The sequence below is a fragment of the Colossoma macropomum genome, unplaced genomic scaffold (assembly GCF_904425465.1).
Source record: "Colossoma macropomum unplaced genomic scaffold, Colossoma_macropomum, whole genome shotgun sequence".
Classification (NCBI taxonomy): Eukaryota; Metazoa; Chordata; class Actinopteri; order Characiformes; family Serrasalmidae; genus Colossoma; species Colossoma macropomum.
This window is the reverse complement of record NW_023494803.1, coordinates 7,126,804-7,152,214: the sequence shown is the minus strand read 5'-3', so window position 1 is coordinate 7,152,214 and position 25,411 is coordinate 7,126,804. Positions and strand designations below refer to the sequence as shown.

Here is a 25,411-nt window from a genome sequence, read left to right as displayed (position 1 = left end):
CACAGCTAGTGCAGAGACATTTTACAAGAATACTGTGTTTTTTATATAATATTTTATAAACTTTATATAATAGTCTCTTCACTCAATCACCTTATTGTAACGTTTTAAAAAACTAAGACGTTTTATTTATTTCATGTTTCATTCTTTCCAGTCATTGTAATCTTAACAGTACAGACTTTGGGCAGTAGGGGGAGCAGCGCACTCATTGCTCAACCTCAGACTGAATGCAGTTGTTTTATTTGCTCTCCAGTAAAACATCTGCATGAAGTACTGCATGCTTCATGTAAATGCTCTGTAAATGAGATGCTGTACATTGGCGCTTGATTTCACGCACTGAGGCTGATCATTTGCTCTTAAATCTCTGCCTGTTTCCACATCATACAGAAGTTTCAGGAATAGCTTATAGATCATTAAACACGGTAAAATCTGGGCTCTTTTTTATGCAACTCTGCAGAATAAGGGCCATTATCTTTTCTAATATCATTATTTTTGAATTGATACTTTCCTTGACCTAATATGTTACTTATTGATAAAGGCATAAAAGTGAAACAATAAAATTGCTCAATTGCCATCATTAGATTTTTTCCAAACCTTTTAAGGCTCCTCAAGCACACACACCGGCAGGGGGTGGGTCTGAGAGTTATAATATTTATAGTGAGACAGCAGCGGGTGTGAGAGTAGCAAAGGTACCCAGGTGTGCCCAGTAACAAGACAGGACACATGAGCGGTGCTTTGAGCTGGTGATAGAGAAAGTCACTCAGGTGGACGTCTTCATTATGGGAACACAGGCTCATTCCACATCTCCTGCTCAGCTGCTTGTGCTAATTCTTCTCGTCTCTTCGTGTCCAGGTATTCAGACGTCTTTCTACAGCTAGAAGACTGTCCAGATTGTTATTGAATACACTCAAAAAATTTGTTGTATGAACTTAATTGAATTATGCCACACATTTCCATTCAGTCAAACAGAGTAGAGTCAGAATACACAGACTTTGTTGCCTCAACATAAAATTCAAACGTTGATGGGTATTTTATTGGAATGTAATACGCTTTGGATCAAAATAAGCTGTTTTCATTCATTGACAATATACCACTTTATGTAAATCAGTTACTTAAAGACAACACAGTTAATTTAATTAATGTCAACATATTTTTAGTCCTTAATGAGTTTTTGAAGGTATGATGTTTTGTGAATAGAGTTTGATGATAGAGGTACTACATTGTTTTCAGTACAGAATACATTATGTTAAGGGTAGTCAGGTTTTTATATGGTTGAGTATGAACATTTTTGCAAACTTCATTTTAAACTTTCAATTTCATCTTTTACTATGAACATACAGTTCTTTGCAAAGGTCCTTGTCAGATTCAACATGCTTTGTTGATTTTCTAAGTGAAAATAAGTTAACATGTCTACAGGAAACAACTTTATACAGGGCAATTTTATGCAAATTTCAGTGCACAATTTCTGTTTATTTGCTGAGATCAACATATTAGAGGAAATAAAATAAAAAATATGCTGCAATTTTTGCACAGGCCATATTTCCTGCATGTTAACTTCAGTAAACACACAGTAATTGTGCATTAAAATGTGTCTTCTCTGTAGAGGATGTGCGCTTGTCTTCACATCTGTCTAAACTGATTACTTTTGATGCTTTTTTCAGTTTTTTATGCCACTGTTGTATCAAAATATACTTTCAAGCATTGCAAACAGGGTCAATTAGCTGTTCGGTTGTTTTCCAGAGAGGAGCAGTCAGTCTGCTGCCTTTTGTGCTGAGCCTCTTCCACCCTCGACTTCTTTGCCTTCTTCTGGTGAGTCTTAATCAACAAAATTGAACCTTACTTGTTTAAGCAGATAGCACTCAGGATCTGTTTCACATATTTCAATCTGGAATCTCAGACTGTTTGAAAGGCGCTAACCACTCTACACAAAGTTTATCAGTAACTTGAGCTGTAACATGAACCCTTTTGTCCACGTCAGTCCACTCCTTGACCCCTGGAGATGTGTCAGTGGTGTCTGCTCTCGGACTGTCCACTACACACAGGTACAGTATGGCTCCAAAATTGCTCTAAGAATGTCTCATGAAAAGATCTGAGGTGTTAATTTGCCTCAAGTAACCTTGAAGCACTGATCTTTGAAAACGTAAACAGTTGGGTTGATTTTCTTATCAAACTCTATGCTAAGTTGAGTAAAATAACATCTTAATTGAAATACACTTCAAATACTGAGATCAACCTTGTTTTTCATATGTATATGTTATTATAAATTATAAAACTATTTACTTATTGATCATTTTCTGTTGTTGTTTTATGGTCTAGTCTAGCATGAAACCATCATGCTAAAATCTCACATATGCAGAAATTGTAGAAAGATTTTATGTCCATTTAGAATGATAATTGTATTTGTTGTCATTTGCTGCACATGACCAGGTCTGATGAAGCTAAAATTCTGCACGGACTCTCTGGTAAGACTTTACTTCTACTCACTTGTACTGTTATGTAAATAATATGTACATGTTAAACAACCATTTGCGCTAGTTTTCAGGCAAAAAAAGTTACAAACGTTTGTAATTAAAAAGGGCCTATATTCAACATTGCTCTTTTTTATTTTATTTTCGTTCCAGGGGTCCAGTGATATTTGGTTTTATGTATATTCAAAACAGTCATATTTTGTTTTTACGTGACCGTTTTCTATCCTTGCTTTAAAAAGATGCTTCTTTAGTAAAGAGAATGGTTTTATTCAGAACCATGAGTTCAATATAGGGCCATTTCATGCTTAAATGTTTTTTTTTGCATGGTGAAATTGTTCTTTAGATTGATGGAAAAGGTGTTATATATAGTTCTATAAAGAGCCTTTTTGAATATGGTTCTACATAGCACCAAAAGGCATGCTATTGTTACAGTTTCAAGGTTGTAACAATAGTAGAACCATTTTTGTTGCTATATAGGACCATATACATTACATTGTCCATCAATCTTAAGAGCCATTTCACCATGCAAAGAACCATGCAAGCATGCAATTGTTCTATATAAAACTCATGGTTCTGAATAGAACCAAGAACACTTGAAGAACTGTCTTTTTTATAGAGTATAGAATTGTTCTTGTTACTGTACATTAAAGACTGCTATATCTAAAGGAACCATTCTGACTGGCTGCTCTGTCTTGTGCTATATTCAAAAAGCAGTCCAGGCTGAAACACTTTTTATAACTTTGCCGTGATTAGGAGGAGCTAAACTGCTAGAGGTGGATATATAAATAGCCATACTGGTTTTGTGACATCACAAAAATAGTGAATTCGAAACAGGCTGTTTTTGCAGCTTAGTTTCCTTTTATGGATTTTATGGATTTTATGGACTTTAGAATGAAGAGTATGTTTTGAAACTTTTACACACTTTTTGTATACTACATCAAAGTCTTTTATTTAAAAAATCATGAAAAAATTGGTGTTGTATGATGTGCATTTATCTAATATAATGGAGTTTAGCTAATTGCCTACTTGATCTGTATTGATATCGAGCTCATGAAGGCCTCACAGTCGTTTCTGTGTTGATAAAGTTAATCTGTCTGGCATTATACAAGCATTGTGATGTATTGCTGCATGCTCGGATTTGAGTGGTAGAACAGACCTTACAAAATATATTGCTTATTTTCATAAATCCTCAATAACACCATTGTAGTTCTGAATGTTTTTATTATTCTCAGTTAGTAATATACACTGATGAGCCAGAACATTAAAACCACCTCCTTGTTTCTACGCTCATTGTCCATTTTATCAGCTCCACTTACTATATAGGTGCACTGTGTAGTTCTACAATTACAGCCACCTTTTACCCTGTCCTTCAGTGGTCAGGATTCCCACAGGACCACCACAGAGCAGGTATTATTTGGGTGGTGGATCATTCTCAGCACTGCAGTAACACTGACATGGTGGTGGTGGTGTTTTAGTGTGTGTTGTGCTGGTACGAGTGGATCAGGCACAGCAGTGCTGCTGGACTGAAGATAGTCCATCAGCCAAAAATATCCAGCCAGTGGTCCTGAGACCACTAATGAAGGACTAGAGGATGACCAACAAAAACTGTGCAGCAACAGATGAGCTACTGTCCCTGACTTTACATCTACAAGGAGGACCAACAAGGTAGGAGTGTCTAATAGAGTGGACAGTGAGTGGAGTGTTTAAAAACTACAGCATCACTGCTGTGTCTGATCCACTCATACCAGCACAATAGTAACATGCCACCACCATGTCAGTGTTACTGCAGTGCTGAAAATGATCGTACTTGCTCTGTGGTGGTCCTGTGGAGGTTCTGACCATTGAAGAACAGGGTAAATGTGGGCTAACAAAGTATGCAGAGAAGCAGATGGACTACAGTCTGTAATTGTAGGACTACAAAGTGCACCTATATGGTAAGTGGAGCTGATAAAATGGACAATGAGTGTAGATACAAGGAGGTGGTATTAATATTATGGCTGGTTGGTGTTTGTGCCTGGTGATAATGTTTTATCTGAATAAACTCAGGCTAACCTGCATGTTTGGAATCAATCAAGCTCTAATGGTCTGATACTATTGTCCACTCCACTACTGTTTGTGATAGGGTTATCAAACCTGTATGGCTTACTATCAGAAATCCAAGGCTATCAATGCCAGCCCTGGATGTGTAGTTGGAAAACTTTGGATCTGTTATTTAATTATTACAAGTTACTGTGTTATGAGATACTGTAGGTATTGCTGTTATTGTTATTTGTTTGCTTATTGAAACCATTTTAAGGTGTTGCAATAGTATTTGATCAACATGTATATGTATATGTGCACTGTATTTAGTAAATTTAATTTGATTTGAAAGCATAAGTTGACATCTAAGGTCTTCCCCGTCTCCCTCCAGCAAATATTCTGTCTGGCTTTAATCCTGATGTGACCACACTGCTGCCAGAACAGAGGTAAAAAAACCCTGCACATATATGCACGTACTCACTCCTTTCCTAGTGAATGGGGCCTTTAGTGTGTTTTATGTGTTGGTATTGCAGCAACCTGTTGAAAGAAGCTGAGGATCCTGCCCTGTCCCTCAACAATAATGAGGTAGGACACAAAAGTGTTTACTTTTGTAAGGTATCACTGGACATGGCTGCTGTTGTACCAGTGTTCCTTGGTCAGGGACCTTAGGGGTATTTCACAAAGCAAGATTTCTCAATAGCAAGATAACTTAAGCCAAAAACAACGGCAAACTTTTTAGAATGATTTATAATAGTTGTGTTTATACTAAACTATATATACTATATATAGTGTACTATATATACTGTAATAGATGTGGGGTCTCAAACAAAGATGTCAAAAATCAAACACATCGACCTTTTGACCTTGGTATGGTAAGTGGGCGTTATGGCAAAACTATAATATCACAGTTCTCAAAGACAGTTTCATAATATCCATGCACCTTCTAAGCCGCGTATCCTTCTGGGTCGCGGGGGTTGCTGGAGCCAGTTGCCGTATTTAGCGGGCGGAAATATTGTAGAAATATTCTACATGATGCGACCCTGCCACAGTGGATTGGTCACCTTTTTTACTGCTCATGAGATTTCATGTCTGTGTAATGGACTGACTTGAATTTGAGCTTAAGTTGTCTGGCTAAGCTGTGGAATTCTCCTGTGAAATGCCACATGGTGGATCATTGCGTGGAATGTCTCCATCATTTACTCTAATACAACTAATTCAACTCATCAGCTGATTGATGAAGCCTAATAATGCAACCTCTCTCTCTTTCCACTCCTAGTGGAAGCTGCTCCTTCTCTTTGTACCAGTGGATGAGCTTAGCATCTGCCCAGGCCAGGTCGGATCCACCAACTGATCACATCACCCTACAAAATGCACCATACAAGGTAGAAGAATGTGCATTAAATTCTTCTCTGTCCTTTAGGTCAGTTCAGCAGTCGACTCAGCTGTGTACAGAGTGGAGGAGGCTCTGGACAAACTGCATGAGAAGGTAAAGAGAATAACACACATAGAAAGATTCAGTCATTGAATGAGTGATTTGTAAGTTTATTAGAGCAACAACCATCCTCCCTTTCTCTCTGTAGTTGGGTCGTGCTCTGGTTCATGTCGTGGTTTGGGGTGGGCATGCAGATGCTGTGTTTGACTCACATGGCGGGTGAGTTTTTGTCTCTTGAAGCAAATGTTTTTGATTTTGAGTGCACTGAATTAAAATGCTGGTACAATCTGTGTGTCTGTATGTGTGTCTGTGCTTGTAGAGCTTCTCAGTGTCAGCAAGAAGAGGAGCTTAGTGCAAGGACACAGAACTGGCACAGACTTGAGAGAGCCGTACTTATGACTGTTCTACAGGTACTTTAGAGATAGATCTATTCACCTCTTTTACTTCATGCATTTTTTTCTGTCTTTTACTGTTGGCTTTCTCAGTGGTGTCTGTGTTTGTGAGTGCTCTTAGTAAATTAATGTACATATGTATTCCAGACTGTGTATAAAACGTACGTGTGTGTGTGTGTGTTTGTGTGTGTAGGAGTCTCTAGGCGCTCTACTGCAGAGGCGTGGCTGGTGGAGTAATCGAGAAGATTTCAGTGTTGTGCTGCAGTCCAGTCCAACATACATTGACTCCTCAGGCAATTCAGTGAGTCAAATTCAAAAACACATGGAAACACATGGTGTGGAAATGTTTGTAGATCAACACAAAGTTCCAACCTGAAATATAAACTTTTAATAGTAGCGTTTCCATCATGCTACAGGCATTAAAGCACCTACAAGATTGTACAGAGTTCTGTAGAAGACATAGGTTGAATCCTTCTCCAACACACAGTAGCAATTTACAATTCATGGTCATTAAAGGTCAAAATTTAAATTATTTTAAATAAAACTTGATTTAAACCTAATATATTCTTTTAAAAATTGTGAAATCATGAACTTTCACACAATGTAAAGGACAGCTGCTGTGCTCAAATGATGTAGAAAAATAAAAATAAAAAAATGAAGATGCTTTATTAATGGACAGTGATATGCCAATTTAAATGAAGTTAGAAAGTTTTAAATAATGTACAGTCAAGTCTATAAATTCTTTATTTTATGTTTAAAAAATGATTCAGTTGCACTTTGCATGCAGCGTGCATATTGCATGTTCTAATGTACACTCATTTTTAGAAATTATTCAAGTGCAAATGCTGAGAATTTTCCTAAGAACATGTTTAGTATGAAATTCAAGTACGTTTTTATAAATGAAGGCGTATGCGACATATAAAGATGAACAGTTGGGCTAATCAGTCCTTTATTAAGTTAAATCAGGTGTGCTGTTGCTGGAATTTAACTAGTCGACAAAGTGTGTGGAGCTGCATCGAGGAAGAGAGGATCCATGTCTCTGTTCTTCTAACTGCTCTTTTCTTTTGAAGAAAAAAATGTTTTTGTATTTATTCTAATGAAGTAGTTTTACAGGCAAAATCACACTTACCGACAATATAAATTTTAAAGAGTTATTCAAAAACTATTGTAGCCTTATTGCTCATAAAATAGGAGTTTGTTTCTTTCTATATTGTAGATTTGCTGAAAGGCAGGGAGTTAGTTTTTATATATCGTAAAACACCTTGTAAACGTCCCTGTAAACGTAATGTAAATGTTTACTTACTGACTGGGAAAAAAGCTTTATATGACTTTGGTCACTTGACACTGAAGATTCACTTAAGGTCCTCTTCAAATGCTCCTCCAGAAATATATACATGTGTGTATATACATATATATATATATATATATATATATAATATGATAATTCTTTCTTGCAGAATGACACAGATGATGTGACTGGCTCATCACATTTATCAGAGACGCTCATTCAGCTGTGGACAAAACTGGTGAGTTAATGTCACACAGTTAATGACAAACAGATGAACGCAAGAATGTTGTAAACAGATTTGTTTTGCTGATCAGCATGAGTTGACACATAAACAGTATACTGTAGTCATGGGCACGAATAGCTGTCTCTCTGTCATGTGACAAGGCACTTGTGAAACACCTCAGCGATAAAGACTCTCCCGTCTGATTGCACAGATTTGATAGATCCCTGATAAGATAGCAGAGCAAAGGATATGAATTTTTATCTGAGCAAATTTTATGTTTTTTTCAGACTCGTTCAGCTTCAGGCCTCATATTTAGATAATGTAATCTTGCTGGCCATCTGCCTAGACTAAACTGTAGTGCTTGATACAAGATATCACTTCTGTGTCCAACCAATCATGATTGTGTTTTTTCCAGCTGCAGCCAATGGAGGCCAAGTCTGATCAGGAGGGGTTGGACATTGTCAGTATTCCCTGTCCGTCTCAGGTGAGTGAGACACCTTCACCGGGCAATAACCTTAAGCCTTTGATTACGGATGAGATTATGTTTTGGGGTACATGCATTCTTAGCAGTGTGACCTTCATCTTTATCTCATACAAGTCCTATTTTATGATTACTGGGTGAGAAGTAATATTAACAGAACAATATGTGTGTGTTAATTTTATGATTTATGAGTGTAAGACCCATGTGCTCCCACCCCCTCCCTATAGCATAGAATCAAACTCTTATGTGCCTTGCGGCCAGCAGCAGTGTTACCCACTGTGCTACACCAATCCCTGCATAATTGGTTTCAAAATACAACACTTGGTCATTTAATGCAGGATGTACGTTACACTCCATGTGCTAAATAAAGATATTGACATGCTGAAGTCAGGCCATGTGATTTGTAAATTATTTTTGAATTAAGTTTTGAACTTTTTTTTCATCAAGTTGATTAAGCAGATGCCTGTCTTTAGTGTGTCAATATCTGTATTGCATCGTATGAGGGGTCGGCATAGTTTAGTGGTCAACACTACTGCCCATCACATGGCAGGGTTCAGTTCCCTACTTGAGCAAAAATACCATGCTACATCAAAAAGAGTCCCTGAGCAAGATGCCTACAGCACTACATTACTCTATCTCTGTAACATGGTTAAAACCTTACATCACTCTGGATGAAAGCATCTGCCAAATGCCATAAATCTAATGTAGATGAGAAAAGTTGCTATGACTCATAGAGTTTTTACTAGTTGTGTTTCTTAGGACAACAGACATTCTTGTGTTAGTGCAATTAAATATTTCTTTTAGACAACAGAATGTCAGTCAGTGTAACTAGTTATTTACAGAAGTTAAGTAAACAAGACAAAGCTAGTGGAAATTGACACTAAGATTCATTTTGTTGTGCAAACTTAATTTTTTTTTTAATGTGTTGGCTTCATGTTTGGCCTGTCTTTGATATTCTGTTAAGCGAACTTGAGCGTTGGAAAGGCACTATATAAATAAATGTTATTATAATAATTATAATGTTGATGATTATGATGATGATTATGATGACGATTGTTATTATTATTAGTAGTAGTAGTAGTGGTAGTAGTAGCAGTAGTAGTATTTTATGTATCTCTGTAAATGAATAAAAACAGTGCTGTAAGACCATAACCAGCCTATATACTTCAGTTTGGAAATGTGTAAGCGTTGTCATAAATGTTATTTATTTATTTATTTTAGGACTGTCAAACACTTAAAATAATTAATTACAAATAATGGCATTTTTTGTAGCTAATTGCAGTTGATCACGTTTGTTTTATAATTATTAATTTATTGCATTAGATCTTTATTAACATGTAAAATTTGATATTATCATAGTTCATTTCAGTGTTTATTTCTGTGTGTGTGTGTGTCCCTTTTTAGGAGAGGCCGTACCTGTTAACACACCGTAACTCAAACAGCCAAGTAGAATCAACACACAACACTGAATCCCAGCCAACTCCTGTGAGTCCCTGACTGTCCCCCTATGAAAGGAAAAAAATGTTATATGTTGTCAGTCCATAATATAGGTGTATTTATTATTGTAATAAATGTTCAGTACATTGTATCTTCTGTCTGGGCCTGCCTGTCTAAATCTCTCTCTCTCTCTCTCTCTCTCTCTCTCTTTCTCTTGCTTTCTTTCTACTTCTCTGTCTCTTTTTCTGTGTTTATATTTTATTTGAACTCATGAAAATGTGTATCTCATTTGTGATTGTATTGTCTCAGTTGATGGGCACTAGTCTGTCATGCACACACAAGAGTCCATCTTCTTCAGTTCCTACTTCAGGTAAATGGCACTCTCACCCCAAAAACATACACAAAACACACCTTTCATAATGGGATTTATTCTCATATTTTTCCTCTGTATTATTACTGTAGTCCATGCCCTGAGACCTGCAGATATCAAAGTGGTGGGAGCATTAGGAGACTCTCTTACGGTGAGCCTTTCCCCATTTATGACACTCACTCATCCGGCGCAGAGCAGCTTTAGGAGAGTGAATAGAATTATACTTGAGTCAGCGCATAATGTAAAGTACATAATACTACCAGCTCCAGATCATGACTGGAGATACCACAGTCATTTACTGCTTCTAAAGAAAACTACTAAAACAGGTTTGTAATGTCACTTCTTCTGTTGAAAACAGGCAGCCAATGGAGTGGGTGCAGCTGAGAACAACCTCCTGGATGTTATGAAAGAATATCGTGGCCTGTCATGGAGGTAAAGCTCTGATGCCTAACACTGCTACACTATTACTGCATTACCGAAACTGGCTAATCTGGAACCAGAATCTCTGTTCATGGAACACTCCCTCTGCATGTAGATTGAAAAGCAATTATTGAAGGATTAAAATGTAAAATATAATAAATATATAATACAGAATTTTTTGTCTTCTACATTTTTTTAACTGTTTTTTCAAAGCATTTCAAGGTCATTAGTTTGCTACTCACATTGTAATAACTGCCAACAGTGTGCTTACTAAAGAGATTGATAAAAATCAGGAAAAGAAGTTAGCAAAATAATTACAGAAAAGGTTTGGGTAAAATTGCTTAGACTTCTTTATCTGTATTTTTTATTGTTTTTTTTTTTCCTTTTCTTTAGCATCGGAGGTGACAGCAGCCTCTCATCTGTAACCACTTTACCAAGTACGTACAACAGCAAACTTTACATAACACTGATGCAGATGCTGAAGATCTTTGCTCCACAGATTTATGACATTATTTGTAGTAGATTGATTTGTCTTTGCAGTGGTAACATTTTTAACCACTGATTGATACTGGCTTAATATTGGGCTCACCTTAATCTGGGATATTATGTCACTTTTTCACACTGCTTATTTTTTCCTAGCTGTTTCCTGACTTTGTTGTGTTGAATGATACACCAATGAGCCAAAACATTGTGACCACTGACAGATGTAGCAAATAATTTAGATTATTTCATAAGAACAACGCATGTCAAGAGTTGGATATTACTCTGCTACCTCTACACTGGTCCATGCCTCGGTGGGTCAGAGCTGACGGCACACAGAGGACGTTTAGGCAGGTGGTCGTAAAATTTTGGCTCATCAGTGTTTACATTTCTTCATTTCTTCACATAAGAAGGCCACAGTACTGCACTGAATTAGGAACTGATGAGTTGAATGAACTGTGTCTTGCTTCTGAGGACCCTTAGAAGAGGAGTAGAGTAACTCTGGTGTGTGTTCTTGTTGTTGTTTAGATATACTGAGACAGTTTAACCCTTCACTCACTGGCTTCTCTACGGGGGAGGGCAAAGCCACTTCTACACAAGCTTTTCTAAACCAGGCTGTGGCGGGAGCCAAGAGCGAGTCAGTACCTCTTCTTATTACAGCTGAACTAATGCAAGAATGGATGAATGGATGATTGGATGAATTGTTATGTGTGATGTATGATGTAAAAGCTCATTTAATAATTAAAAACGTTGATCTACTTCAGAGACCTGGTCACTCAGGCTAGAGCCCTCGTCACAAGAATGAAAGGCGACTCGGTGAGACAATAATGGACTTGCACTCACACATACACATGTAGATAGGGTGGTAAATCATTATGTGATTCCTCTCTCACTCTCTCTCTCTCTCTCTCTCTCTCTCTCGCTCTCTTTTTCACTCTTACAGCGCATTAATTTCCAAAATGACTGGAAGGTCATCACTGTCTTCATCGGAGGAAATGATCTGTGTGCCTACTGCTCCAACACGGTACAGCAAGTTTTCATTCACATATTTTATTAACTAGGGATTAAGCAAGTAGATCTGGTGGAAGTGTTATGTGTAATTAATTGTTATTAATGTGTTATTCATTGTGTTCTGTCACTGTCAAGGCCTATTACTCTGCTACCAATTTTGCCAATCGGATCCGTGATGCATTGGACATTTTACACAACGAGGTAGGAGATATTTGAATGTTTTTGAATAGTCATGGCCTATATGCCAATTTTTTATTGTTATTATGGGGATGAGTGATATGATAATATTTTATCGTATCGTAAACTCCTCATGAAATATCAGCGAAATCTAAACATCTGTCCATAAATTTGAATATTGTGCATCTTCCATCTCTATTCTAAAACATTTGAATAAATGTATATGTATAGTAATTTTTTTCTTTTTTGAGCCCAAATTATGGAAATGACCTGGTAGAATGCTTTAGTTTACTGTTTAGTTTACTAATGAAGATATGACAGAACTTTGTATATGATATATGACAAAATTCAATCTATTAATTTAGTTTCTGTGAGACATACGTCATTATATGGCAGTGTATGTGAGTGTGTGTCTGTGAATACGTATGTAAGCCCTCTCTGTCTGTGTAGGTGCCTCGTGCTCTGGTGAACCTGGTGGAGGTCTTCTACTTAATTCCACTGCGACGGCTACACCAGGACTCTAGTCTCGGATGCCCGACCTGGCTCATCAAGTGAGTGAATGTGAAATCTATGATACTTTCTCTGTCAGATCAAAGCCATTTTTCCAGTTCTGTGTTAAATTATTTTGTGTTGCTTAATTGTTTTGTTCCTTAATTCCCTGTGTAATGTAGTGAGATATGTCCCTGTGTGGTAAAACCTGCGGAGGGATCATCGGAGCTGCAGGCCTTAATGAATATAAACAGAGCATATCAGGTGGGCAGGAGATTGTCACCAACAGAATATAGTAATCTGAATATGTTAATTAACCAGCGATTTGTGTTACTGGAAAATAGTAATGCTAGGCTAATGATAGTTCACTAAAAGGGCTGTTTATGTGCATGTGTGTGCTCCTCAGACCTCAACAAGGAACCTGGTGAACTCCGGCCGTTATAACACTCGCTCTGACTTCACTGTAGTCTTGCAGCCATTTATCAGAGACGTGGTGCTCCCACTGCTGTCGGTAAAGATACCACTCATATTTTGTTCAACCTGCAGGACTATGTATGTCCTTATTTAAAGAGCTATAAATTTCGCTGGACATCTCTACCAACACACAATTGTTCTTTCTTCACATTATGCATTTTTGTTGCAGTGTTTCTTTAATGAATTGCATGAATCAATCCTAACTACATGATGTCATCTGATGTTGAAAGCAGATAACATATGCTGGTTGGTCTTCTAGTAAAAATATGCATTTCTTTCTCTTTCTCACTCTGTATCGTCTCTTTCTTTCTCTTCTCTTAGAATGGAAAGCCTGACCGTTCCTTCTTTGCTCCAGACTGTTTCCATCTCAGTCAGAAGTCTCAGGCTCTAATGGCTCGAGCTCTCTGGAACAATATGGTGAGTCCCATACCACTGTATTGTTTTCAAGAATCAAGATATTGTATTTTTTGCCATATTGCCCACTCCTACATTATTGTGACCAGTTATGTCACAATTGTTGTCAGTATTGTCAGTACTTAAAGAACACCAAACCCACTGCAAAGAGACCTAAAAAAATAAAAAAATGTAGAAATTGGAACTACATCTATATGGGTTAGCATTACACAGACACATAACACTTATTCATAGACAGTTAAAAATGCGATAAAATAAATAAAAAACAGATCACAGTAGTCCACTTACTCAACTAAATGCTCTGTTCTTCCACAGCATGATACATACCTCATCAAATAACTGTTTGATATCCATCAAATCTAAATATCTGTCCATTGTCCATCCCTAATATTGAGTTTTGTGCATTGTCCACTTCCATTGTATTATGACATTGTGATAGATATGTAGTATTTATAGCCTCTATATCTCTTTTTACATGAGCTCAAAATATTATGAAATGGTCTAGCAGTATGCATTTGGTGACCTGTATAGAAGATCAAGTAAATATATAACTCAGAAAGAATTCAGTGTTAGTGCATTAGAAGTGTATAAAATCACTGTCAGCATGACTGCCTACTTAAATACTAAAATACAAAACAAACATAAATATCTCACTTTATGCATTTTGATTGAATATAAATGATAGTCTCATTGTGTTATAAATGTATCATGATGTCTGTGTTTATCAGCTGGATTCTGTGAGCAGTAAAACAACCTCTCTGGACTTCAAGGCAGGCGTTTCTGCGAAGTGCCCCTCTAGTGTAAGCTGATTTTAAAAATGTTTTTAATTTTTATTTCACAATGTCACTGGTCACTTAATGTCATTGTCAAATGGCAAACCCCTTAACAATCCAGGTTAAACAGGGACTTCAATGCAAACTAATGGAGCCATTCTTAGGTTATAGTAGTGTAGTAGTAACAGTAGTAATAAAACTTTGGGCCCACCGGCAGGCCTATGGCTTGTTAAGGGGTTAATTGTGTTATATGAAAGTGGAAATGAAATTGAATTGTAAACACGTACACAAAGTAAACAAGTAAAATTGTAAAGTAAAAATTTATTAATTTTTAAATGTACTCATTTTCCTCTGTAGAGCACTCACTATTTTACAACCTATGGGAACAGTAAATCTGTGTATGTAGCCACGCCCACAACTGCTCCATCAGTAACCGTTCCACCTGTAACTGTTCCGTCAGCAACTCTTCCGCCGGTAAGCAGCCAACAGCTCTGTCATCCACCTTTTGTTATTCCAGTGCATGCATTGTATTGAACACCAGTGCCAGTCCAATTAATACTTTGTGCTTGTATTGAATGCTAATTCCTTATTTGAGCTCTAACTTGGTTTTGCCTTGTGTTCACAGAACTGGGGCAGTGATTTCGCATGCACACTCACGGCACCCTCAGATATTGTACCTACATCAGGTGAGACAAAGAAATTCAACTGCATTTATTCTGATTTTATGACAAAGAGTGTTGAATACAGAGGGACCCCACGAGCTGAAGGATTGAAAAATAAAGGGAGAGGCATGACAAATCCGAAGTGTAATTGCATTTATTTGGACTTTTATACATTTGTTATCTGAGGTGTTGGATAACAAAGTCATAAAAGTCAAAGTGAAAAGTGAATAAACTTTGGAATGAAATTAACCTCTTGCACTCTCCACCTTTTGGCTTTGGTTTTATAGTTATAATAGCCATAAGAGTAGAGGAGTACTTTATAGTGACTGTAGAAATGTTATGTTTCCAAATTTTATATTTATGTTACAGGGGAACTCCACCAATGTTTCTAAAATTCAGTCATTCACTTGTCGAGATGTAAACAAACTCATTCAGAGTGGTTTGATGTGAAATGGTTTCTCTTAGAGAAACTTAAAGACTCAGATTTCTTTACAGTAGTGGTGATAGGAACCAGGGATTACCATGTCTATGAGTGACCATGAGTGAGTGTTCATATGTTTTGCTGTACAGTATCATGAAGATATTCTCTTTCTTCAGTTCACAAGTTGCGGCCAGGTGACTTTAAGGTGGTTGCCTCTCTGGGAGACTCAATCACTGTAAGTGTGTGAATATGTGTGTGTAGTACAGAGGGTGTGTTTGTGCGTCGCACTACTAACACACACTGTATTTCTCTCAGGCTGGGTTTGGTGCAAAAGCCCAGAATATCCTGCAGCTGCTTAATGAGGAGAGAGGCGTGTCCTGGAGGTAAGAGCCTGAGGCTCTGTCTCATATAAACGTTCTTATTACAGTTGTAAATTCCAGTCCTCAGGATTAGATACACTGCTTGTTTGTTTTTATCTAACATCAAGCCCTTCTTAATAGGGTTATAAAAATACATCAATCTGAAGGTAATAATTCAGCAGCATATCATTTGGGCTGCTACAATCGATAATAATCAATCTGAGCCTAAAAATTCTCAAGCAATTTTCTGTATTTCGCTATTATATAGACAGTTTCTCCAGTTCTGAATTACCAAAATAACTGAATCAAATTAGAGTATAATGTAAGATTTCTACAGAGCTGTAATCGAATCATGAAAAATCGGGTATCAGAAGAGTCAGAAAGACACATAAGTGTCCAGAGCATTCTGAAACTGAGAACTGCAGCCATATTCTCCACTCTTTTATTCCCCTCTAGCTACTGTTTAACTTTAGCACATGCAAAGCCTCAATTCATGGCCATTAGCTCACCTGAACTAGTAGTGTCCCTTCTGCACAGTCAGGTCTTTGAATTATTGAAAATGTATGTGTTTTAAATACAAATGTTATGTTATATTATTCTGTGAATCAAAAACAACAATAGAACAAAGACAAGCTATTATTTACTGCCTTCTATTTTCACTCATGGAGCAAACAGCTTTATTCTGCTGAGTTCCAGAATGAAGTTGTACAAATCTAGACGTCACTTGCTCCTAGTGCAGATGACCCTGTCCAGTGAATGAATATGTAAAATAATGTTTTAGGTCAAAGTCTTATCACAAAACTTTCATAAAACAGTGTCTCAGAGATCAGTTAGTGTGCGGATGACCCTGTCCACTCTCAGACATTCTTCATGTTTTGGCTCCCACCTCCTGCTATGTTTCTAATGGTCATTGTAATTTCATTGACAGCATTGGTGGAGATGAAACTCTGGAGACGATCACCACATTGCCAAGTGAGCATTGTCTCCTCTATCTATTTTAAAGGCTACTGTGCTGCATACTGTTACTGTCATATCAAAATCTTGTAGGTCCATTTTTATATTATTTAAAAAAAAAACATTGGGTCTCATTCACCAACATCACCCTGAGTTTTTTCTTAAATTTGTTCTTGAGAAAGGTCCTAAGAAAAAGTCAGATTGATGACGTGATCTTAAACTGCAGAATTGTTCACTTCTTTGTGCTCTTTACCTAAGAACAAATCCCAAAAAAGAAAACATGGGTGAATTTCAAGATCTTCGTAAAAACTGCAGAAGTGGATTTTTAAGTGGAGAACAGTTGGTGAATGAGGCCCATTGTGAACATTTCACAATGAGTGGACCATTAGAAATGGTCCAAAATCTTGTTGCAGTAACTTATATCAAAATTTAAGAACTTTACGTCTTTTTTCTTCTGTAAAGTTACCATATTCGAGTTTTTTTATATGACAGCGACAAAATATAAATCTGCTGAATGTGGAGGAATTATGTCTTGACTGTTTCCCATATATGTTTATATAAACCTCATTTTGTGGCTTGATTATAACAGCATTATGTTTTTGATGGAAATTAATACAATAAATGTTTATTTCCCCCCATGCAGACATCCTGAAGAAGTTCAACCCTAATGTGCTTGGCTTCTCGAAAGGACGCAGCAAGAGGCCTAATGGGTTCAATATGGCAGTGAGTGGAGCCAAAGCAAGGTAAAACATCCATGGGCACTCACAATCACTCATGCATCTACACGTGCATGTCTGTATGCAGATGATTCAAATGTACTCAGTGCATCTCTCATTTCACAGTGATATACCTGGGCAGGTCAGAGACCTGATTGAGACTTTGAGGAGCAACACAGTAAGCCTCTGCTCTTTCCTCTCACTACACTTACAAAAAAAAATTTGGAGCAGCATTGAAATATATGAATACACAAATGTTTTGCATGCAGAATTTAACCCATTCATACTTAAATTACTCTAATTGTATCCATAATTATTGCAAATAAGTATTCTCTGTCATTTGACTGATCCTTATTTGTCTGTTCTCTCTCTCTTTCTTTCTGACAGAGTGTGGACTTTGAGCAGGACTGGAAGCTAGTGACCCTGTTTATAGGCGGCAATGATCTGTGCCAGTACTGCAAGGATCGGGTAAGTGACACTTTAACCTGCGTATGGGCAGGAGAGTCACTGCACATCCAAAATCGCAAAAGCATTTACAAAATAAATGATTCATAGATATTCAGTCACTCTAGGCCAGTCCACATATGTCCAGCTGTGAACATCTGAGCCAGGTGGACACCTTTTAAAATATGGCCTGGCTCAGAATTCGGGCTGGGGGTACTAAAGGACTACGATCCTCATACCACAGCAATTAATGGCATTAGTAGTCTTCACTACAAAAAATATGCATTTTATTTATAGAAGTTAAAGTAGTTTTTCTTTGTTCAGGGCCTTCACCTTTGTGCTAGACTTATTAGGCTCACAGTTACAGTTATAGTCCTTTTTTATTTATTTATTATAAACAACATATAATATAATAAGAGCATATAAAAGCATATAAACAGCACGATCTAGTGGTGTGTACTGGTCAAGGACTTGGTTCAAGTTTGGTTCAGCAACAGCTTAAAGCTGTGTAGTGTGTATGATCCCATGCTGTTATATTTCTGTCGCTCTAAAAATTCTGAGAAACCAGTCAGATACTGTGAGATATGCAGACTTTTTTGTACATGTTTAGGACCTTAAAAGTCATGTAGTGTATCCAAGCCTTTAGAATTAGTGTTAGGATTAGGTTCATGGTGAGGATTAAAGAAATTTACTCAAAAAAGATTTGTCATCAGAATTATTATGTGTGTGTTTTTGTGACATTACTGCTTTTTTACCTTTCAGGACTCCCTCTCTCCTAAGAAGTACATAGAACACATTAGGGATGCTTTGGACATGCTGAATAATGAGGTGAGCATGATGGCAGATGACAGTGAGACACTATAACGCATCATTGGACACAATACATTACTGGACTGTTTTAAGTCAGTACTTCAGGATAAGCTGAACAAGCTTGCTTACTATATGTTTATGATGTGTGTATGTGTGTGTGTGTGTAGGTACCTAGAGTGCTGGTAAATTTAGTTGAGATTCTGCAGATTGAGGACCTGCGGAAAGTAAAGTCGAACACCCTCGGATGCAGCTTACAGCTGTAAGTTAATCAGTTAATTATTTACTCAATAAACGTAATAATAGTTTGCGTCCCTTTCGTCCAGCTGAAATGCATCAATGCATGTGTGTTGTATCTATGAGACAGGACCCTTTGTCCATGTTTCCTGAATCCTGAAGAGAACTCTGAGGAGATGTATGAGATGAAGAGGATCAACAGAGAATTGCAGGTTTGTGGCTGATTGATTACTCACGGTGTATTACATGAATGGGTAAATAGATAAATATATTACCTACATACATTGAGACTCTGAACCTTTCAGTGTGCGGTCCAAGTTCATCTTCAGCTGTTATTTGATTGCGTCTGTCTATTATATGAGTTTGCAGAAAAAAAAATACTGTAGTTCTAAGGTTTTCAAACCAGTCCTTGATGTTTTTCTATTGAGACAACTCACTGTACGCTTCAGTAAGATGATGAAGGGCTGTAAAACATAGATTACCTGGCTCATGCATGTTTGCAGATGTAATATTACAAAATATTGTGAACTGGCTTTGGGTTCCTGGGGTCACAAAACAAATGTATAAACACCAACATGGTGTTATCTAAGTATTTAATGTGCCAGTTAGCATTTCAGTTCTGAACAAACTAGGAGATTTAGAACATCTACTTTGTTTTCATATATTTATGTAATTTGTTTATTGGTGTCTATCTCATGTTTTAGGTTTCTCCTCTCCAGTCTTCACATTTATAAATGTGCCCTCCTTCGGGAAGGCAGTGCATGGCCCTGACACTGTAGTTAATATAAAAACTAAAGTCAAAATAATTGACCTCATAGATAAATTAACACTTTGAATTCAGCTCTGTATTTTCACATTAAATGTGAATATGTCCTGAATTTCTCTCCATAATGTTCTGAAACAAAAATGAACGAGCGCTCAGCTTGTGAGCCCTGTATGACAGTAATGTTTCTGTGGCAGACAAATACGGAGAGGCTAGTCTACGGTGGCCGCTATGACAACCGTGACGACTTCGCTGTAGTCCTGCAGCCCTTCTTCCAAAACTCTGTAGTTCCAATGGGAAAGGTCAGTGCTCAGCCTTAACACCACCTTTACAACCAGGAGAGATATTTGATGCACACCTATTAACTCTGAAATAGATTGATGATCAGCGTTTCTGTCATGCAGGACAAACAGCCAGACCTGAGCTTCTTCTCAGTGGACTGTTTCCATTTCACTGAACGTGGCCATGCTGAGATGGCTATTGCTCTTTGGAACAATATGGTGAGTGTGCAACACACACACACACACACACACACACACACACACACACACACACACAGACACACACACGGCAGTGTTATTATCATTAGTGAAACATATTATGAAAACTAGCAGTGAAAAACATATTAAATCATAAACTGTGATAAAAATGAAAATTTCAAAAACACAATCATGAAATCAAAACAACAAGCCTAAACCTAATCCACTTCAACATGAACTAAAACTAAATAGTATTACAGAGAAAAAGGTTTAGTTTTTGTGTTATAAATGCATGAAGGATTAGTTCTATGTCAAACTGTGAGTACTCAGGAGATAGTGATGCCTTTGAGTAAAGCTGCATCTGGGAAAGTGGAAACTAATGTAAGTTTATTGCCAAACAATTCCCTTAAAATGATCTGAAACTAAACTGGAATTTTAAAAAATAAGTATGGAAATGAATGACTCTGCAAAACATGAGCACACACACACAGAAATGCACAAAATGCGCTCACACACATGCACAAACATAATGGACACCATTCTCTCTCCTCACAATGTGACCATGCAGAAATGGCCATCGTTTTGAGAAACAGTATGGTCAGCACATAAGTCAGCGTATGCAAGCTCATATGCACTTACATGCACTCTTGATGCTGCTCTCTAATGAATTAAATCACACAAGAGTGTTGTTAGGAGTATACAAAGTGAAAACATACAAATAGTTTCTAAAACCAAAGAACTTCATAAAAGGGAACACCTAACATTGAAATGGTGAAAGTGAAATGGTGGTTTAAAGCCTGGGTGCTTTTATTATGGAGCATTTTGTGCTTCTCCAAAAAATGACAACGACAATGACATGAATACATTATTCTTATGGCAATTTCCAAGCCGTATTTTATGTTTAGTACTATAAACTGCCGTTAGGAATTTATGACAAGCAGCCTGAATAAGTTTGGCACACTATTGTCCTGCTGATGGCTCTTTTAAATGACGTCTTGCACATTTTCCTCTGTGGCAGCTGGAGCCTGTGGGCAGTAAGCAGAACTACAACAACTTCACATATGACCGCAGCAAGATACAATGTCCTTCAGAGGTAAATCTACACCCTAAAGGAACCCACACAGACCACAGGGTCATGATGTATTGATCTGAAGGTGGTGATTCAGCTGGATTGATTTTGAAAAGTTATAATTGATTGTAATTGAGTGTTATAATATTCAAAGTACGAGCTTTTTTTTTGCCCAAAATAAAATTCTCAGGTTATTTTTCATGTGTAAACCAAACCACCACCCCTCCTGATAAAATGAGTACGGAGCCCTGCTGGTGACATCGCGTATAATTAAAAATAACACATGGCCACAACTTAGTAAGGTGTGGGAACGAGGTAATTAAGTTACAGCCGCGACTTACTAAGTTGAGGCTACGCATTAGGATCTCGTTCCCACACCTTACTAAGTCATGGCCACGTGTTATTTTTATTTATACGGGATGTCACCAGCAGGGCTCTATTAATGAGTGTATTATTTCATAAATCCATATTCCTCTATGGTGTGAATAGTTCCTCCTGTCAAAATAATTAAATCACATTTTGAGATAATGCACTGAAATGTTTCCTAAAGAATGAAAATTGAGTCAAACCATTGCTGAGGGGGGAGCCCTGTTTCATCTGTCCTCCTTTACACCCCTTTCAGTGTCTCTTATGTCTGCATCCTTTAGGAGCATCCTTTCATCTTCACCCGAATGAATAGTCTCGCCACTGAACCCACCGGACTCGTGGTGACCACTTCAGATATCGTCATGCCTCTTACCGCCGACGACCACGAGAACCATGTGCCCTCCTGGACGGCAGCTGTGCTGGCAGTGGCCGGCGTGATGATCGGTGTGGCAACCACCTGGATTGTCATGCACTGCAGGGAGCGAAGGAAGAGGCAGAAAAAACAGAACCTAAGTTCACTGGAGATGAAAGGAACTCCATTATAAGATATCTTATAATGCATGCACAAGAACACCTTCACACGTTGGCTTCACTTTAGAATGTACAAGGAAAACAGGTGATACTGTGATATTTTTCTTTTACTTGTTAGAGTGGAGAAAAAATCAATACAGAAAAAAATATATACATAGTTCCCATACAAAATGTTTTACCTGTTTACGGTGCTCATCTGTCTGTTTCATCACCTGATTTCCTATGTACGACATATTTTAGATACATTGATCCTTATATGGGTAGCAAAATGTAAAATGTGCAATTGTTTTAGTTTGTACAGAATAGAAGTGCATAATTTTGTACAGAATCAAAGAGCATCATGAGAGATTATTTTTTAAATTAAAGACAGCTGCTGAAGTGAGTGTCAACATTCGCTTTTATTCAGTATGCCCATACGACTGGTCACTCTAGTCATAAAAGCAGAAAGACTGATTTTCTGTTGTCTGGTGTGTGCCGAGTCTGAGAGCCACCATAACTGACCACTATTTGATAGCTGCTGCATTGCAACTGTTTACCTACAGAGGGCAGTTCTTCTCTAAAGATCATATTTTGACATGCATAAAGCGCCTCTTTACATAGTGAATTATGTTAACCCAGTGGGATTGTGAGTTTTACTGAAAGATGCTTCATACAATATATTTCATTGCAGGAATTTTATACTCAGTGACAGAGCAGTGATGTACCTTTCATTCTGTCATATGATACTATTTCAATATTAACCTAGTATGTGGGATTTCAGCCATAAAACGCTATAATCTTTAACTTACACATCTATTAAAGATGAGACACACCTTCAACATTAAACACTAATCAGAGTTGAGTAGTAACATAATCCATGTCCTCAGCTCCACGTACAGAATGGCTGGATTCGTACTGCTCTGAAATTTTTTAAACGATAACATTTTACTACTCAAGTATACAAAAAAACTCCAGCAGCACTGCTGTGTCTGATCCACTCGTACCAGCACAACACACACTAACACACCACCATGTCAGTGTTACTGCAGTGCTGAGAATGATCCACCACCCAAATAGTACCTGCTCTGTGAGGGTCCATGGGGGTCCTGACCACTGAAGAACAGGGTAAAAGGGGGGCTAACAAAGTATGCAGAGAAACAGATGGACTACAGTCTGTAACTGTAGAACTACAAAGTGTACCTATATAGTAAGTGGAGCTGATAAAATGGACAATGAGCGTAGAAACAAGGAGGTGGTCATAATGTTATGCCTGATCGGTCTATATTATATATGATACACACTCAAAGACATGGTTCCTCATGGGTTCTTTAGTGAAGGTAATGATTCTATTTAGAAACCTGAGTTCTATATAGAACCATTCCAAGCTTAAATGGTTCTTTGCATGATGAAAGTGTTCTTGTTTTCTCTTGCAGGATTATGTATAGCACCCAAAGGCATTCTTCTATTGGTACAAGCTTAACGTAACATGAGCAGAACCCTTTTTAGTGCTTTTTAAAACCCTTTTCATAAAAGTTCTACGTAGAACCATCTACAGCACATTCTCCATCAAGCCTTTCATGATGCACACGAACCCTTTAATCATGCAAAGGGTTTTTTGAGTGTTCATGGTTCTAGAGCCCTTGAAGAGTCATTTTTTTAAGTGTGTATATTTGCAAATGGTTCTATACATCACAAAAAAGGGTTTGTCTATTGTTACAAGTTTGACATCATAATAGTAAAACTCTTTTTGGTGTACATGGAACCAAAAAAATGTTCTATATAGAACCATATACAACACATTTTTTCAATCAATCTGAGAACCATTTCACCATGCAAAGAACTATTTAAGCTTGGAATGGTTCTATATAGAACTGATTATTCTAAATAGAACCAGTTCCTTCACTAAAAACCCTTGAAGAACCATCTTTTTTTAAGTGTGTCCATTTCAACATCTTTTGGTTCAGCTTTGCTGCTGGTGATACTCATCACGTTGGACAAGCTTCAGTTCTTATGCTGATCGATGCTGGATGTACTAAGAAGTTACACATATTTATAGGGAACGTTTTTTTTTTTATTTAGCAATTTTTTGCTTTTTTGTTGTTTTTGTTTTACTTCTATTTGAGTATTTCATTGCACTAACAACACTTTACCTGCGAGTAGTTTAAGCTCCTCACCAAGTTTCTTAATAGCAAAAATTAAAGCAAAATAATTAATGTTATTAAAGGGTAACTCATTCAGAGTGGTTTGATGTGAAGTGGTTCATTAGAGAGAAAGTTACAGACTCAGATCTTTTTACAGTGGTTGTGATGGGAACCAGGAGTCACAATGTCTACAACACAAATATAGTCATTTTATTTACTGTCCAAGACTTACTGGTGAAAATTAAACAATGCAAAGACAATAGCTGAAAATGTAAATAACTTGTAAAACAGTACAAACTGAAACAGTTGTTCCTTTAATTAAAATTAACCTCCGAAAAACCATTAAAAGTTGAATTGTCACGTTTTATTAGTGCTAATAACATTTATACCACCAGCCATAACACAACACTGTGCATGTTTATCCGCTCCACTGACCATATGGGTGCACTGTGTAGTTCTACAGTTACAGACTGTAGTCCATCTGTTTCTCTGATACTTTGTTAGCCCCCTTTAGCCTGTTCTTCAGTGGTCAGGACCCCCATGGACCCTCACAGAGCAGATACTATTTGGGTGGTGGATCATTCTCAGCGCTGCAGTAACGACATGGCGTGTGTTTAGTGTGCGTTGTGCTGGTCTGAGTGGATCAGACACAGCAGTGCTGCTGGAGTTTTTAAACACCTCAGCGTCACTGCTGGACTGAGAATAGTCCACCAACCAAAAATATCCAGTCAACAGTCCGTGGGCAGCGCCTGTGACCCCTGATGAAGGACTAGAGGATGACCAACACAAACGGTGCAGCAGCTGGTGAGCTATTATCTCTGACTTTACATCTACAATGTGGACTGACAAGGTAGGAGTGTCTAATAGAGTGGACAGTGAGTGGACACCGTGTTTAAGAACTCTAGCAGCACTGCTGTGTCTGATCCACTCGTACCAGCGCAACACACACTAACACACCAGTGCCCTGTGGGGGTCCTGACCACTGAAACAGATGGGCTACAGTCTGTCATTGTAGAGCTACATAGTGCTCCTATATGCCAAGTGGAGCTGATAAAATTCGTGTAGAAACAAGGAGGTGTTTTTAATGTTACGGCTGGTCGGTGTTTATTTTCTCCAACTGGATTTCTGACGTCAAAAG

At 37.6% G+C, this 25,411-nt stretch overlaps 1 protein-coding gene across 1 annotated transcript; it reads left to right on the top strand.

Moving 5' to 3' along the window:
- Positions 1 to 652: 652 nt before the first annotated feature.
- plb1 (phospholipase B1) lies at positions 653 to 22,535 on the top strand. Its single transcript, XM_036593216.1, has 42 exons — positions 653 to 849; positions 1,738 to 1,806; positions 1,976 to 2,039; positions 2,425 to 2,459; positions 4,876 to 4,930; positions 5,018 to 5,069; positions 5,761 to 5,817; positions 5,905 to 5,970; positions 6,065 to 6,135; positions 6,236 to 6,326; positions 6,502 to 6,609; positions 7,766 to 7,834; positions 8,235 to 8,303; positions 9,705 to 9,785; positions 10,047 to 10,107; positions 10,200 to 10,258; positions 10,466 to 10,539; positions 10,921 to 10,964; positions 11,536 to 11,644; positions 11,772 to 11,823; positions 11,951 to 12,031; positions 12,154 to 12,219; positions 12,646 to 12,746; positions 12,867 to 12,948; positions 13,091 to 13,195; positions 13,480 to 13,575; positions 14,301 to 14,372; positions 14,703 to 14,819; positions 14,971 to 15,031; positions 15,605 to 15,663; positions 15,744 to 15,811; positions 16,716 to 16,759; positions 17,385 to 17,484; positions 17,584 to 17,635; positions 17,845 to 17,925; positions 18,664 to 18,729; positions 18,879 to 18,970; positions 19,076 to 19,157; positions 19,906 to 20,010; positions 20,113 to 20,208; positions 21,206 to 21,280; positions 21,904 to 22,535. The coding sequence occupies exons 1-42, from the start codon at positions 777 to 779 to the stop codon at positions 22,165 to 22,167; spliced, it is 3,324 nt and encodes a 1,107-aa protein (XP_036449109.1). The 5' UTR covers positions 653 to 776; the 3' UTR covers positions 22,168 to 22,535.
- The last annotated feature ends 2,876 nt before the right edge of the window (positions 22,536 to 25,411 follow it).

Excerpts from the sequence above, each read along its gene's own strand:
- plb1 (XM_036593216.1), top strand. The coding sequence starts at position 777 with ATGGGAACACAGGCTCATTCCACATCTCCTGCTCAGCTGCTTGTGCTA. Across the intron at positions 9,786-10,046 it reads CTGAATCCCAGCCAACTCCT|TTGATGGGCACTAGTCTGTC; the intron begins GTGAGTCCCTGA and ends GTATTGTCTCAG. Across the intron at positions 15,664-15,743 it reads CTCTGGGAGACTCAATCACT|GCTGGGTTTGGTGCAAAAGC; the intron begins GTAAGTGTGTGA and ends TATTTCTCTCAG.